At 39.1% G+C, this 17,500-nt stretch overlaps 3 protein-coding genes across 3 annotated transcripts in view; 1 reads left to right on the top strand and 2 right to left on the bottom strand.

Moving 5' to 3' along the window:
* The window catches only part of LOC138000308 (uncharacterized), a 13,316-nt gene extending 8,738 nt beyond the window's left edge, over positions 1 to 4,578 (bottom strand). Inside the window, exons 1-3 of the mRNA XM_068846623.1 lie at positions 4,323 to 4,578; positions 2,678 to 2,759; positions 137 to 1,005 (exon numbers count right to left, since the gene is read on the bottom strand). Coding sequence (XP_068702724.1) covers positions 137 to 1,005; positions 2,678 to 2,759; positions 4,323 to 4,553 — 1,182 coding nt within the window. The 5' untranslated portion in view covers positions 4,554 to 4,578. The remainder of the gene's footprint in view (positions 1 to 136; positions 1,006 to 2,677; positions 2,760 to 4,322) is intronic.
* A 144-nt stretch (positions 4,579 to 4,722) lies between these two features.
* On the top strand, positions 4,723 to 6,380 carry LOC138000309 (uncharacterized). Its single transcript, XM_068846624.1, has one exon. The coding sequence runs from the start codon at positions 4,792 to 4,794 to the stop codon at positions 5,956 to 5,958; it is 1,167 nt and encodes a 388-aa protein (XP_068702725.1). The 5' UTR covers positions 4,723 to 4,791; the 3' UTR covers positions 5,959 to 6,380.
* A 3,933-nt stretch (positions 6,381 to 10,313) lies between these two features.
* LOC138000312 (transmembrane protein 33-like) overlaps positions 10,314 to 17,500 on the bottom strand; it is an 11,425-nt gene continuing 4,238 nt past the window's right edge. Inside the window, exons 5-10 of the mRNA XM_068846629.1 lie at positions 16,652 to 16,754; positions 15,663 to 15,730; positions 14,621 to 14,661; positions 12,780 to 12,890; positions 11,094 to 11,177; positions 10,314 to 10,535 (exon numbers count right to left, since the gene is read on the bottom strand). Coding sequence (XP_068702730.1) covers positions 10,379 to 10,535; positions 11,094 to 11,177; positions 12,780 to 12,890; positions 14,621 to 14,661; positions 15,663 to 15,730; positions 16,652 to 16,754 — 564 coding nt within the window. The 3' untranslated portion in view covers positions 10,314 to 10,378. The remainder of the gene's footprint in view (positions 10,536 to 11,093; positions 11,178 to 12,779; positions 12,891 to 14,620; positions 14,662 to 15,662; positions 15,731 to 16,651; positions 16,755 to 17,500) is intronic.

The raw sequence follows: 17,500 nt of genomic DNA on the forward strand, positions 1-17,500 counted from the left end.
GGGTAATATTTTTGCAACAATTTTCAATTTTCCCTAACATTTCATCATGCCAAAGTCAGAGCACATAAAACGCACATTAAAAAAAAACGCATGTAAAATGCACATTAACCTTCAATAATATGAAATAATAACTTACAGTCCTCGACTTAGCAGGGGATTTTCCTGATGGACTCTTCTGATCAAAGCCTTCAATTGACTCCAATATCCCAGTATCTTCACTAGGAACTCCATTTTGATTTTGAGGAGTGGAAAAGGGAACAGTTTCGCATTTTTCCGAAGGAGAGCCTTGAATAGCCATAGCAGTAAGAGGATCAGTTTCTTGTTGATTATCATCCACAGGCAAACCTTGCTTTTGCTCATTAAGTAATTGGCTTTGTTGTTGCTTGTCAAAACTGTTATTGGTTGGAGAATCTCCATTGGTTGCCTCCAACACAGCATACAGTGGAGAGTCACAAGTTTTCTCGGGTACAGTTTTCATCTGTTCACCGCAAGATTGATTGTTTTGTTTGTCATTATCTACATCATCAGCTGAGAAGTTGTTACTCAGATCCTCCAAAACAGCATATTGCGGAGAACCATTGTCATCTTCGTCATCATCATTTTTTGTCTGGTCATCACCTTTGCCTCGTTTGGACCTTTCAGGGCTTTTACGAAGAGCACTCATCAGGGGAGCATAACCCGGAGGGGGTTGATCAGATCTTTCAATTTCAGCGTAAACATTATTTTCACTTATTGCTAAGTTGGTGTCATTGGGACCTTTGCCAGCATTTGATACAACGTCAACAGAGTCATAATACTGTCCTCCCTGATCAACGAGCTTCTCTTGACTGTCAGCTGACGATGTTGATGTCCTCTGCCCCAGTGCTTTTGTAACAATATGACTAGTCCCACCGCCTGGGTTTTTCTTTGCTGCAGCATTCCGATGATTTAACGAGACCTCATCATAGTGAGGTATCATGCTTGCACGGCTATCGGCCAGACTTGCAGTCGAAGCATGGCTTGGGGCTGAAAACAGAAAATAAACCTTTTCAGAGTACAGCAAGTGTAAGCAACAGAATTGTCTTGTTTTGGTAATCTATCGCAAGTCAACAATATTAACAGTAACGCTTTATTTTACCCTCCATACCCTCCATGTAAGTGTAAACATGTAATAACCATGCACCTGTTATAAATAAGTTGGACACTAGCCTAGGGTACTGGCCCTAGTTAATAAGAAGCTAAACAAGTCAGGGAGCCAAGCAAAGTGTTAATAAAATTTATAATGGCTAACATAAGGCATACTAACTCAAAGGGCTGAGTTTCGAGATATAGACCTGAAAATAGTGTGACATAGCTGCGTAACCTTTGAATATAAATATTATAAATTACGGTATTATCGTATTATCAGGATGCTACCACCATTGCTGGCAAGTTTATCCTGTATGGTTACAAATTTTGTCAAAATGTGTTTCCAAGGGCACTTTCATTATTGCACTCTTGTGTTCCCATGGTCAATCATTGATTCCCCCCTTCTTGATGACCCCCTTTCCAAAACCTTCGACAATGTTGTTTTTTAAGGGGCCGGTGCAACAGATTGCCCTATGAAGACAAGGCTGCTGAAGGACTGTTAAAGGGATAATTTAGGCAACAAAATTATTTATGTATTGTAAGGAAGATGAGAAATGTTCCATTTAAGCAAGGTGCCCTGGGCAACAGCTTTTGACAAGGATTTTATTTAAACCCTGAAAATTTGGAGACTGTGTTTGAGTAAAAAGTAGTCGACATAATTTCTTGAAATAGTCTCTTGAAATAGCATCTGAAATAGCATCTGAAATAGTTTCTTGAAATAGCATCTGTTCCTAGAACAAGTCAATCTGAAAAGACCCACTATTCGTTGATTTGCATCTAATGTCATGATGGAAAGAACAACAGCAAAAGAGTCTTTTTGGAATTTGACTCTATTATTATGCAAACTACTTTGTTCTATTGCTAGTGCAATTAATTAAAGAATACTTGAATGTATGACATCTGCTATTATACTTGTATTTACAATATTGGGCTTTGATATTGACGATAATGATGATGATGATGATGATCATTGGGAAAGCAGATAATCATGATAGAGTATCTGACAATGTAGTGTACACACTACTTCAATGTCATCATAACAGTGTTCATCCATGTTAATTATTACAAACCGTACAGCTTCATGACCATGCAATGAAGAAGTTAAAAGTTGTGGAAGTATTACAAAAAATGAATATAATGGCGTAAACATGAAAGTGATCAGCACTAACAGGACTACAGTCAAGATGGGTTTATTACATCACACACACCTGTAGACAAGTATGACTTCCATTTTTGGGTTCATGAATGGGCAAGCAAAATTTGAGAGTTACTTGCCCAACAGGTAAGGTGGAATTAAAATATTTTTTGAGCCCTGTGAAAGTGAAGATGAGATTGCTCGTACTGAACTGATTGCGAATGGAACTTTGAACAAGATGTTCAACGAGTTTGCCGAATATCAGAAAGGTCTCTGAAGAGTTGCTTCTCGCTTGGCAGTGACAAAACAACCCTTGTCAGGCTATCCATTACAGTATTTTAATACAAGTCAAGTTTTACAAGTTATTCACAAGTTTTCACAAATACAAAATATGACGAAAGAAGAAGTGTTAAATTTCTCCTAACCATTACTTACATCTTACAGATTGATCATGTGAATCACTTGCCCCGTCCATAGCTCCATAATAGGTGCGTCCACTTGCATCACAATGAAGAGGCTAAAGAGGCAAGTGGAAACGGCAAACGTAAAACAAGAGTACTCCAAATCCCCCAAGGTTACTAGGAGGATTACTGTAGGTGATTGCTTAAATAAGCTTGGGGTTATGTTTTTTGTCATGTTACTGTAATGTCTCAAATAGGTGAATCTTTGCTAACATCATTATTTACATTTCGTATTATTAATATACAAATTTGGTGACAGAAAGCATCATGCTATTCACGAATTTACTTCAAAAGGTAAAAGAATGTGTTTAACACAGTCAAATTTCCAATTTTAAGCCTTTTGGCTTTGATAACAAGCGAGTTATTAGCCATCAAAAACCAATAAATTCTTGGGTGGCAAAAGAACCAATCAGCCCATACATTCTTTGTAAAATTTTAAATTTTTAAAGCGTTATCACTCACCCATTATCAGGGAAATTGTGTCCAAAGTTTCAGAGGTAGCTCATTAAGCAAAACACTTTCAATATTCAGCAATGATTTTTTGACTGATACAGATTAGAAAACGATGGGCTTAAAATTGCTAATGAGCCAAAACTTATCCGCCAATATAAAAAATACCATAATACTGTCTCTCATGCTGCCCCGGTTACCCTTTCGTTGCAAACAATTTGCAAGGAGACGACAGCTGATTTTGTTTGTCCTTCCATAAATATTGTTTTTATCTCTTGGGACTTATAATGGTCCCAAGAGAACCTGAAAACAATGACCGTGCACCAGTGGCTCAGTTGGTTGAGCATCGGGCTGTCATGCAGGAGGTTACGGGTTCGAACTTCAGCTGGATCAACACTCAGCATCTTAAAATAACTGAAGAGAAAATGCTGCCTTTGAAATTTCACCTGCAAATGGTTAGACTTTCAAGTCTTCTTGGATAAGGACTATAAACCATAGGCCCCATCTCACAAATGTCTTCTATGTTCATAAGTTCCCTGTGGGCAGTTACAGAACCCACACACTATTCAAGAACAGTAGGGGATCAAGTCCCCTCTGTTGTGGCTGTCCTGTTCTCTCCAGCAGAAGTGGCCGGCTTGGCGGTGATGTCTCTAAAAAGGCTTGTGGTTCATGAGGCTACCTAATCACAAACAGCCATAAGTCAAAAAGTGACTTTGCTGAGTGCTGGAATATGTAGACACTGATGTAGATGCAATGCTTATACAAAATTTTGAAGGGACAAACAAAGAGTATTATGGTATTTTTGATATTGGCTAATTCTCAGGCTTGGATGCCATGAAGGCAGGGCAGCCATCAGGGATCTGGGGAATATTGAAATGACCCAGGCCTTCTAATTGGTTTCAAGGTGGGGCCAGGGGCTCAGGTGGGAGATTAGGAAATGATCCCACTCGTGCTAATATAATTTTATTTTTCAGTGTACTGCTAATTTAATTCCTCACGTTTATGGAAAAGATACTGTAACGTTGATGCCGCTTACTGTTAATACATTGCCAGCCAGCCGAGCATTTTAATGACTGTCAAAAAAATAGTACCCTTAATTTTTCCACAGGTTGGCACGGTTGAATGACCAAAAGAATGTGTGCAAACAGATATATTTTCCATAATTATACCTGATACGGATACGGACTTGAACTCTCCAGGCTTGCGCTGTATGTACGTCCTCTTGCTTCCTTCTTCTTCTTCACCTTCCGGCTAACGTAGCAAATAAACGCTACAAACGGAATCCCCACGATAATTATCGCCACTAAGGCGAATAATGCATATGCCCAGTTGCTGTATTTACATCCACCGCTGGTGTCATTAGTGATTAAAAGTGGTGGACAATCTGTTGCATTGCTCATGGTAAACGATGGATGGATCCTTGCACAAAACAAACATTCACAATACGATTTAGTATACGACGTAGCAATTGGTTCGTACGAGGATCGCTATTGAATTTAATGCGGGCTCAAGTAAATTTTTTCTAATGCCACGTTTCATTGGCCTAAGTTAACCAATAGAAGACCCTTTGATGTCTTCACGAAATTCCCATGCTTGAGTTGTTGTGAGGTTGGCGGCGACGATCTTTGCACTATCAAGATGTTCACGAAGAAAATTCGCGGCGGTAAAACATTGCAAAGTCGTAAAAAGGTTGGTCCAGAAAGCGATGGGTTGAGGAATTCTAAAAGAGTTCAAGATTTGCGGTCTACGCTGGGTAAAAAGAAAGCGACAAAGATACGAGAAGTTAATTCTAGCAGGCCAAATGTGGTTGACGCGAGACAAAAAATTTCTGTGAAGAAAAGACCGATTAAACCTAATGATAGGTCAATCTCTTTGCTAGATGAACGCAGGAAGGAGCAGAGGAAAAATCTGCATCTTAAAAATAGATCACTCACTCTTTCTACCGGTGGCAGCATACAAGTAACGACTCGGCAGGAAGTTCCTCCAGATCGAATGGCTACCATGATGGGAGATTCAATACAGATTACGGCGAAGGTTGAGCGGAGAAAAGAGGATATGGATCGTCAGGCAAACGTGATTGCAGGGTTGCTTACTGTAACAGCCAAGAACGAAGAAGTAAGACGAAAGCAGGGGGAAAACCAGGCCAGAAAAAAAGAGAGGCAAAGGCACAATGCTCGAAAAGCAGAGAAAGTGTTTGAACTCGCGAGAAGGAAGGAGGAGAGGGAACGCGCATTGCAAGCTGGGAACATTGCAAAAAAGCAAGTGCATGGATTAAACTTGTCGGAAGGATACGGGGATGAAAGCTTGGAAGACAGGGCCTTTGATAGTAGGTTGGATCACAGCTTGAAAAATAACAGTGTACAGAGAGGTAGAGGTTCAGTAACCTCTAAGGTAGAAGGGTCGTCAACATCCAAGATCACAGTTTCTAACTTGCATCCAGCAGTTACTCAACAGGACGTTGAGGAACTGTTTGGTGTCATTGGTAATCTTAAGAGTTGCAAAATGCTTGGCGGAGGTTGCGCTGCAGTAGTATATGCTGACCAGCAAGATGCAGTGATGGCATTGAGGCGTTATCACAATCGCAAACTTGATGGTCAACCGATGCAGTGCAAGTTGAACACTCTACCAAGTCCATCTCTTTATTCACCCCCACCAGCCAGACTTGCCCCACTTGTACCCTTGCGGCCCACAGCACATTCATCACCAAGGCCGTTACTTACCAATACCCCTGCTAGTAATGATCATAATCAACCCACCCAGAACACGTTGGCTTCGCGGCCAGTTGTCTTTAAAGTCAGGATTTGATCCAGTTGGGAAATCACTCTGGGACTTGATGTCTGTTTGGAGTACAGTGTATGGCTGATAAAGCGTGCAGGTTATCCCATTTTTGCAGACCATAAGTCATTATTTTGTATGATACAGTTCATGTTTGGGCTACTAGTGTGACAACCCTGTTTAGGTTCTGAGACATGGATGAAGAGATTAACCTCATAAAAAAAGAAGATTATTTCAGAAAAGGAATCACTGTAAACAATGGAAATATTTTGAAATGTTATTCCACGAGTCAACAAACACACTCAGAATGTTAAGTGAGCTGTGTCTGTGAAATTCATTTATACTTTCCTGTTACTGAAAATTTTGGTATCTCATAAAAATAAGACAGGAATCTAAGAGTTTTCTAGTTTGTAAGTCGTACATGTCATTAAAGTTGTTCTCATGCCCTCTTCTGCAACTTGTACTTTTTTGAGGTGTGCAACACAATTTCAGTATAGAGTGTTTTCGCTCATGTGACCAGCAACCATATTTGCATACTAAAACAAAAGGAATAATTTACATAAGAATAGAGTTCAATTCCCAAAAGAATAATTTTCTCCTCCAACATGGCAGCTGTTTTTTTGTTTCACTCCTTTAACAGGGCTGCCATGATGTCATGTGAAAATACTCTATTGCCGAATTTAATTCTGGTGATTACAGGAGATGAGATGTTTGCTAACAAGCCCTTGCTCTCCCTTCACCTCGGCTTAAATTTATGTCTTCCCTTCCTGTTCATTGAGAGAGAGACAAATGACAAAAATCAAACTTGTAAAGTAGTTGGATATAAATTTAAGGTTAACCATTCATGTGTTGTGAACATAATGCAGTTTCTATTGTCTGTCTCCCTTGTGCATTGTTTTCAAAGTTGAGTCTAAATGGCAACTCTTTATTTCAATTTTACACAGGTTTTCATTATCTGAAAAAAGGGCAGAAGAACCAAACAGCACCTTTGAATATGACTTATCTGTACTTATCTTTATTAAAAAAAAATCACTTACATCAAAATGGTCACTGAGGATGAGCTTATTTGGCATCTTACACCAAGTTAGATGATATTTGGCTTCTCATACAGTAACTCTACACGACTCAATAAATGCACAAACCTCAAGTGTCAAATTATCTATTCCTGGACAACCCTTACTAACCAAGCTCCAGGTCCGTGCTGTAAAATTATAGACCAGGAGGAGCAGGAGCAGTCGTGGCTCATTTGGCTAGTGCTCGGCTTTTGGAGTGAGAGGTCCCTGGTTCGATCCTCGGTGACTTCAACATCTGTTTCGACTTTCCTCTGATCGTGTAGCTAAAGCTTTAAATGTCTGTAAAACGAAGTACTGACAGAGGGAGGGGGGTAAAGGGCGCATTGTCCGCTTCCATTGATACCAGTTTCGTAACTGAAGGAACTACCAACGTTAAATAACTTTACCAAGTTTTCCCGGTTGATTTGTGGCCAAAGCGCACAGGCCATGAATCAACAGGGAAAAGCAAGGATCCATAATTTTACTGTATGGACCGAGAAAACGAGTTCAGTAATTACCAATGTTTATTATATCTCAGTGGTAATCAGCCATGTGGAAGGTTGAACTGTCTCAAAGATTGCTGTGTCAAAATCCAAAAAACAAAATCTTCTTAGCTGTGGGAAATAGTTGCTTGCAAAAGTCAAACAGTTTTACAAGTTATGTAACAGAAACAACATGAAAAACTTGCTTGAGAATGTTTTATTGAAATCTCAAATTTAGTGGGCCATACTGTAGGATACGGTCTGCTAGTTTAACCAATCACAGCGTACATACTATCTGAGAGATACAAGAAAAACTCTTAGACATACTTTGATACTACTCTGGTTTGAATAAATTTGAATGTAGCTTTGAAGCCCAGAAAGTTACGATTCAAAGACCCATCATTTTGACACTGCTCTTTAGTGTCTTCATCAAGGATGAGCCAATGTTCTTATTGCAAGGGTCCTTTCATATGCAACCAATCTGCTAAAAAAGGCAAATTGATGGCTTACATAATAAAAAGACACCCTTCAACCCATTCACAATAGGCCATTTCGGAAAATACCATAATACTCTTTGTCCCCTCAAATTTAGCATAAGCATTGTTTTTGTTTTCTCTTGGGACCATTAAAAGTCCCAAGAGAAACTGGAAACAATGCTTATGCAAACTCTGGGGGAACACACAAAGAGTATTATGGTATTTTCCAAAGTGGCCTATTCACACCTCAAACGCCCGCCGGATGAGTAAAGCGTATGAGTAAAATCTCACTCTCGGGTCAAAATTTGTTAATCACAACAGATTCTCATGACAAGTACATGGAAGGGTTATGTTTTTGCAAACGTTGGCCGTGAAGCACTATAATTATTTCAACAGACTTAACTGATTAGAGTGTAATGTGAAGTGCTTGTTTTCTACACCATATGAACCATGTGAGCATTAGCCCCACTAATGGAAATGGGCCCACACAAGGGCAGAAAAACTCTGACCAGAGTTTTTCTCTGGTCCATTCCATTAGTAGTAATCAGTTAAGATTCTCATGACCTCTGGTTCAGAGCTGGGGTTTTGTGACTTTCAAAATTTCCTTATAAATTTGGAGGTAATGTATCTTGTGCAATTTCCCACGTGTGCAGCATTGATCTTATTTTAGTCCATGCATAAAATCAATGTCCTAAAATCTCCAGCTTTGTTCCAAGCGAAAGAGTTACAAGATACACACTTCAGGGTCATGTGCTTCTGATAACAATGGATCAACCCTGATGAAAATACCAGACGTGAGTGTCAAAACGTTAGGTCTTTGAATTGCAACTTCTTAAGGTACATTCAAATTTATTAAGCTCTCCACCGTCAGGTCCACTGCTGTGAAATTGACATTTCAAATTCCATTTCTAATAACCTTTGGTAACCAAAATATATTCAATGGACTGGCTTTCTAGCTTTGAAAATCCAGAACAATAAAAGTAAATACAAAATTTACAGCTTCAAGGAAATATCAGTAATACCGGTAGGTACCGGTACTTGCACTGAGTAGGGTCTTGGAACCAAAGTTTTTTAATTTTTAAGGGGGGACAATGGGAGCATTGCAACCTATAAACAGGTTTTGGTTGTTGCCATGGAATATGTGGACTCCTAAAAAATAAGCTTAAAAGCTTTCTTTTTAGGAGAATTTCTAAATTTCTGACCAACTTTTACTGGGTTTTGCTAAAAGCAGGCCCGCGGCCCGCGGCCCACGGCCCGCCACGGCCCAGCGGCCCGGCGGCCCGAAGGCCCAGCGGCCCACGGCCCACGGCCCGCCACGGCCCGGCGGCCCTGCGGCCCGAAGGCCCGGTAGCCCAGTCCTGATTTTCCACAGTTTTTTTGTCCAGCGTAAATCCACGCTCATGCACAGATCTGCATCGGGTTTGGGCGTGCAAAATTGACGACGGTGAGTTTGAATAGGCCATTTCCTAGTTTATGTCTGCCTCCTCTTCAAGGCGAGTCTAAGTGCGAAGTTTTTCTTATGAAAATTAGTTTTCATTCATATGTAAAGTAGAACTAATTAACATCACAAAAACTTTGCACTTAGACTCGCTTTGAAGAGGAGGCGGATGTGAACTCGGAAATGGCCTATTCGTTTACCATTTTAATCATTTGAATCCTTGTTTCTGTTTGTTGTTGTAAACAGACGAAAACAACAGAGAATGACAGCGTTTTTCACTTAGCAACATGCAACGAAAGAAAGGATCGAAAAGGATTGAAATGATTATTAAAGTGGTAAATGAATTCAAACTCACCGGCTTACACATTTGCGCGCCCAAACCCGATGCAAAGCTGTGCATGCGCGTGGATTTAACGCTGGACAACAAAACTGTGTGGGCCTCCGGGCCACAGGGTCTCCGGGCCTCCGGGCCGCTGGGCCGTCGTGGGCCGTGGGCCGCTGGGCCTTCGGGCCGCCGGGCCGCTGGGCCGTGGCGGGCCGTGGGCCGCGGGCCGCTGGGCCGCGGGCCTGCTTTTAGCAAAACCCACTTTTACCAGGTTAAGGACAAGAATAGGAGGCACTGTGGCCCAGTGGTTAGGGTGCTTGCCTAGAAATCTGAAGACCCCAGGTTCAAAACCTGCTCTTCAGGACCTCTCGCTGAATTTGTTCCTGGTAGATCCTGGTTTAACTTCCCAGCTGCACTTGTAAATAGCCAAATGGTCTGCCTCTGGCCAGTTGGGATTCTTAACAGTTGTTGTTATTGTTCTGTTCCGTTGTTTTGTTGATTATGTTTCATTGGCCATGAAAAGCCCCTATGGGGAGTGGTCAATTAATTACATATTGTATTGTATTGTATTGAATGTTCTCCTTTGTCGTTATTCTAATTAGTCACAATGGCTATTTCATAAATACATTTAATTCCATCAGTACGACTGGTGGCTAAAAAATATTGACAAATTTTGTTCATGACGTTGCTTGAGGAGGAGGTGCTGTCATAACTGGAGGAGCCAAATTAGCAATGAATGCAGTCACTCTGAAGACAAGTGTCCGTATCATGGCAGGGCAACGGGGATGGCCCACAAGATGTTCAACTGATCTCCGTAGTTCCGCAAAAAGAAGTCTGGAAGAGCAAATGAAAAGGAAGTTGAGTTAGGCTGACCCTTTCACCTGGTTTGCTGCAAGTCAGAAACTAGGAGCTGTATGCATGGCTACCACACTTGACTTTTCTTTTCAGTTTCGCTCTTTGGTCTAATTATGGCCAAATTTGGGCAATAAACAGTTCATAACAGGAGAGGAACTGTTGCTGGTTGATCAGAACACAAGGAAAAATTATAGTTACTTCAACCTTTACATCTTTTTTGCAGTAGTATGAAAACGTGATGGCAGTCGTAAGTAGACTGCCCTTCAACTTGTGCTGGGCCAATCCCTTTGCAAGCATAAAGCCATATTTCACTTGTTGTTTCTTTGTCAATGAGAAAATCTTACTACTGGTTGTTGATAACTTATAGTGCTTGCCAATTCCTGGGAAATTCTGATTGGGTTGACAAAAAGAATTGCTTTTCCAAATGCATGCATGACTCAATGAAATAGCCTTGACCATTATGATTAAGGGGCAGTCAGGAAATGACTAAACATGTACATGCAAATGCGACGGGATATAACTGTAGTTCATACCAACCTAGTGTATGGATTTCGTCTGGAGGCATATCTTAGTCCCAGGAAACGATAGTAAACAAATGGAATAAAAATGCCAACTTGAGCACTGAAACAAAAAAAAAACAAAACAATGCACGCCAATAACACATTTAAATGGTCTGATCAAGTTCCTCCTTACGTATAAAAGACAAATGTAGTGGCAAGAGTCTGCAAGTCAATGACTTTGAATTTTTTTAGGCTGCCACTTTAATACAAGTTTGAGAAGCAGACCAATGAACAAACCATCAATAATTTTCTGGATTGTGATCAGAAGTGAAATCAGTTCTCTCCTCTATTGAATGAAAGTTCAAATATGACTTCAAGTGAACGACTTCAACCGAACAAAAAAATACTAAAAATAAACAAAATCACAGCAGTGATGATGATAATCACTATTATAATTTTCAAGCTTATGAAGCCTTTAGTTAGTAACACAAGTGGGTCTACTGCCATAACTGGGAAGACTGTAAATACATCAAATCAAACGAGAGGTTTTGACAAGAAAAGAAAACAAGAGTACCCAGAGAAAACCCTTTCCGAGCAGAGAAGAGAACCAACAAACTCAACCCACAAATGATGCTGTGTTTGGAAATCAAACCCAGGCCAGAATTTTTATCACTGCACCAACCCTGTTCTTTCTCAACTCTTAAGAAAAGAGAACTTTCATCTAGAACTAATGCAATAATGATAATAATAATAATAATAATAATAAAAGCTATATTAAAAAAACGTGTAGTATTAATAAAAATGTATTTACAAGTAAAAAAGTGTCGGCAAGAGATAGTAATAAAAACAATTGTCATAGTAATAATAATATGGAGAAACAACTTGACAAAAAAGAAATAGATAAAAATAATAATAATAATAATAATAATAATAATAATAATAATAATAATAATAATAATAATAATATCTTTATTTAGACTGAAAAAGACCGAGACCTGTTCCTGGAACTGTGGTTTAACAATGAGATGTGTTTTACTTGCATGTGGGCCAGTGGTTAATAGACACTGCCACCATCTTCTTAATGGATTAATCTTTCCACCACCAGTAGAATCATCGGCAAACCAGACTTGTTTTACACTCGGCTCATCTGACCTAAAATCTTTGAATGAAAGGTGTTACTGCGAGAGCATACATTGCCATCGCAAGGGGATCTCCCTGAGTGATTCCTTCCGATCATTCAATTTCTTCTCCTCCAGTTATAAATAACCTTACTGGGATTTGATAGGTACTGTTCAGTAATGTTGATATTGCAGGGTAAATCACTCCAATGTTGTGCAGGGATATAATAATAATAATAATAATAATAATAATAATAATAATAATAATAATAATAATAATAATAATAATAATAATAATAATAATAATAATACTGGGGTAGAACAGGTTGGTGCCTTAGCCTACCACAGGAATAAAGACGCTCCCGCCCACAGAGTCTTGGGTGGCACCTTTGGCAAGTGCCAACAACCCAGAAGCCACCAGTGTTAGGGTTACAACAACCTCAGTTGATGAGAGAATGACAACGGGACTGGAGCTTGTAGTGAAGGTGTTTATCCAATGTCCAAAGCCACTTTATAAAACCAATAAAAGTCAAAATTAAAAAACAAAAACTATAACAAATGCTGGTAAGGCTACATCAAACAGATTAAAATACTGTACATTGTACCTTAACATCATCAAAACAACAGCTGGCATTAGCATGATTTCTGTACAGGCAATGAACCTTAGAAGACCCTGCTGGTGTGTTTGTGCCTTGTCAATGGCACTTTTAGCTGACCTGAAAGAAATTTAAATTGCCCTTAAACAACTGAATGCCATTCTTGAATAAATACAGACGGTGCAATCAGTGTACTAGTCCTGCCTTAAAATGAACACTTTTCATCTTATCAATGCAGTACTCAATAAGCATTCTTAACTGAACGTTGATTACTATAAGAGAGCTATAGATTCTAGGACGAGAATTCTCATAGAGCAACAGTGAGCATGGGCAAACCAGCATCATTTTGGTGGGAAAAATGTGATACCGTCATCCTTTTATAACAAGGTTTTGCAAAAATGTCGTCATGTGAGAACAAGTCACCAATACTGTAGTAGTTTTGGCATTTTTCAATCAGGAAAAGGTAACAGTTACCAGCAATAAGAATAACTGAGGAACCTATGATGCTAACAAAGAGAAAGATTAATTATTGTCTGGGTTATAAATTTTCTAAGTATTTTCGCTAAAAACAGGCTGTCAAATCTCGTACTCGTTCTTGTCCTCATACTAGAATCTAAAGGTCCCTATTACCATAACAAGCGCAACAATCAAAGAAGACAGCAAACACTCCCTATGAGAGAAAGTTTCTATTTGTCTCAACACAAAAGGCAACAAATTAAATAAACATGGAGGCATTAACTAGAGAAAAATCTAACCCATTGACCCCTGAGAATGACTCTTAACAGATTTTCCTCTGTCTGATGCCAGACGATATTACTCGTCAATGGGGAGTGTCCTAGGGCGTTTGACCTGTGAATGGGTTAATACAGTTTTTTAAAAATCAAATAACATTTTTACTACTATGTTTGAGGAAAAAGAATGTGCTCAAAGGATGTGCTTTATGTAGGAATACGAATCTTAGGGAAAAAACCTTTGACCCTTAATTAATTAACCCTTTCACGTCCAAACCGGCCAAAAACGGCCAGACTTAGTATTTTACTCTGTCTAACGTCAGACGATTTTATTCGTCAATGGGGAACCCCTGGGAGTCAATGGATTAAAGTGCCCCTAACCCTTCAAATTGTTATGTTAAATTTTGGTAGATTTTCATATCTTTCAAGAACTCATTTTCACAAAGATTTTTTTAAAATATTGAATCCTGATTTTCTTACAAGCGCTTGAAGTTACTGAAATTTTTAATTTTTTGCACGCTATAAGCCCCGCTGGACAAATTATTGTCTCATGGGCTCATTAGGAACAAGCCAATGAGAAGCGTCCGATATATGACACTTTTTTAGCTGTGACGTGAGAAAAGGACATTCCAGCAACTCAAGCTTGCACGATGTCCTTTTCTTATGTCACACTCGATAAATAGACACATTTGCCCGAATGGGGGACTAATGCGAACGATAGGTGAAAAAGTAGTCGCGACTGCCTTCACTTTGAGCGCTCGTAAAAAAGTAAGGATTCAATGTTTTTAAAAAAAAATTTCCGAAAATGACTTCGTGAAAGATATGAAAATCTACCCAAAGAAACAACTTGAAGGGTTAGGGGCACTTTAAATTTGAGAGAATCAGTGTCAAAGCATTCTTTCTTTACTAGTAACTAAACCTTTCAAACTTTTTGCAAAAGCTGTCAACTAGAGGAATTGAACACGATATAGTTTCACATCCATGAGTTTCAAAATAAATTTTAATCTTGGATTTGAAATAATTTCATTGTCTTTCATTATCTCAATTTAGGGAATTCTCTGAGTGATGTGGCCGACACATTTTGTCTGTTGTTGGTACTAAATTGAAACCATTGCTTACCTTACAATGGACATATTAAGCATACCTCCTGAGCCAAGAATCTGGTAAAAGCAAAGAAAGTGAAATTGTACTTGTTATTACGTGAACAGCTACAATCAACAGTACTAATATGGCTGGTATTTTTTACAGGTCACAGGTCATTGTTTTACAAAGACAGAAAGTATCCCAAACATTCATAAAAGATAACCTTAGGCCTCAAAACTTTTGTTTAGGCCTAATTAGGCCTAAGGTTTATAGCTTTTATGAATGTTTAGGATACTTTCTGTTTTGGTAAAACAATGACCTGTGACTTGTGACCTATGACCTGTAAAAAATATAAGCTGGTACAAATAAGATTATTTTATTGTGATCGATACTTAATTCTCCAAGCACAAACAGCCAGAAATTTCTTCTCGGCATTAATGTTTTGAGAGAGGACACTGTGCGAGCTAGTGAGCAATGCGAGTCATGCAAGCAATGCGAACCATGGGTGCGAGTCCCTGTGGGCCAATATGGCAAGCCATGCGAGTCACACAGTCATTGAAAGCTAAAGCCTGGTTTTCACTAGCGACGCAAGCATAAGCACAAGCACACACGCAAGCGCATTTACATTGCGTATTTGTTGTTAATTAGCATCTATTGTTCTAACAAAAGGCTTTAATGAACAACAAGCTACTGAGTTTGCATATGCTTCTTGTGATTATGCTTGTGTCACTAGTGAAAACAAGGCTTAAACCGTTTTAAAATGGGTGCTTAGAGTTAGAACTGTTTATCAGCACTATCCGCATGGTTTGCATGACTTGCTGGCTTGCAGATTGGTCCAGCCCCTATGTTTAGGTCATTTAGCGACAAAATGGCTGACTATTTCCACCTAAACAACTGCAAAAATAATTTTATATAAATTCTTATGAGGCAGATTTACACAGCTCATGTAATTGGTGGTACTTGTAGTACAGAGAAATAATGAGAAAAAGCAGCCTACTCCATTACTTATTTCTAAAAGAATGAATGATGGCAAAAAATACAGCTGTATGTAGAATCAATAGAATTCATGTGTACTTACATCTAGCAACTTTTTTGTAAATGATACTGTGTGAAGAAGAGCAAATAATGCCACCGGAATCAAGATGACTTGGTAAAAAAAGTTGATGTTAAGGAAACAGTCTGACTATTTGAACAAACTTTTGATACTTACAATACAATATAATAATCTGAAATGCAATTAACCTTTGAAAATTTTCTTACTTGTAGCCCTATAGCTACACTACAGAGAACAGACCACAACACTGGGAACTCCAGAGCCTACTCTTTGCGAATAATGTATGGATTCTTTTTTACCTTTCACAGCCCTGGAGGTACTTTACAGTAACTAGCCCTTTGACTCCCAAACTGGCTTGAACGGGCCGACAGTATTTTACTCTGTCTAACGCCAGACGATTATACTCGTCAATGGGGAACCTGTGGGAGTCAATGGGTTATGGGTTAATGTCCCCATTAACCCTTTGACTCTCAAACCGGTCTGAACTGGCCAGACTTAATATTTTACTCTGTCTAACGCCAGACGATTTTACTCGTCGATGGGGAACCCCCCGGGAGTCAGTGGGCTAGACAGCAATAAAATATATGAATGCCTTGCCATTAACCAACAGCAGATTTCAGTGATGCCATTAATTAAGATGGTTTAGGTGACACTCTCACTGACAGACTACTTGTACTGCAATGCCAAAAGGTGACATTCTTGCTGTTGACCACAGTACAGGAGATGATAAATTTAGAAAGAAACTTTATAAGACACTTAAATAAAGTTTCTTTCCTTTCCTTTTCCAGGCCCTGAAAAGGAAGGGGCAAGTGGTGGGGAGGGAGAGAGCAGATAACCCTGTCATGGATTGTTTCAGTCTACTGAAATTCAAAGTAGCAATCGCTCACATTGTCTCTTACTATCATACAATAATATTACATTACTGTGAAACTTGGTCAAGACTATAAATATTTAAATTTGTGATAAGTGTAATGACAAGTGATAAACAATGTTAGGCATAAACAAAAGGATACTTGTGACACCAATTGAATTAATGAACATAACAGAATACAGCAGATAGTGACAGCTGTCTTCAGCAAACAACATTTTAAAGTATTCCCTGGAAAACTGGAATCTCTATGAAACAAAAACAGGATAAATGCACGAAGAGATTTGTAACCATCCTCATTAATTTTAATAATGGGTCAAGCACTCTCAGAGCAAATCCTGATACTCCAGGAGGGGAGAGGAACCTGCAATTAGTTTGTATGCCAGATACAGTGGAACCTTTAACAAAGTGCCAAGGGACTGGGGAAATTGGTTTGTTATATCAAAAACCTCAATACGACGAATTTGCAACCAAAATGTTCGTTATATCAAAGTATAATATTAATAATTATTGTTTTTTAATGGTGTTACGTTGCGATACCCAGAATTTCAGGAACTGAACTATTACGTCTTCCTTGACCTAGTGTGTTTTACTTGGTTTTTAAAACATGGCATCCAGGACAAATTTCAGTGCTTGTCCGTTTTGGAGCTGCTAAATAGGGTAAGACTGCTGGCCTACGAGTCTACACAACACGGGATGTTCAAAGGAGTGACTGACTGGGCAAGAAATTGTAGGCTAAGGTAAGTGTAATATGTAGTGTTTTACACTCAGATCACAAAAAAGTACTTCAGATAAGCAATAATTTTTTCCCTTTTTTTCAGAATTTTGTGATAAATTGGGAGAATCTGATACAAATCAGGAGAGCGGGAGGCAACATGAAATCGGGAGACTCCAGATCAAATTGGGAGGCTTGGAATGTCTGTTATATCGAGGTTCATTATATTGAGGTTCTGTTCCATACATTTTACTGTAACTTTGGCCGCGCTGAAAAATA

Source organism: Montipora foliosa, chromosome 4, assembly GCF_036669935.1.
Source record: "Montipora foliosa isolate CH-2021 chromosome 4, ASM3666993v2, whole genome shotgun sequence".
NCBI classification, from domain to species: domain Eukaryota; kingdom Metazoa; phylum Cnidaria; class Anthozoa; order Scleractinia; family Acroporidae; genus Montipora; species Montipora foliosa.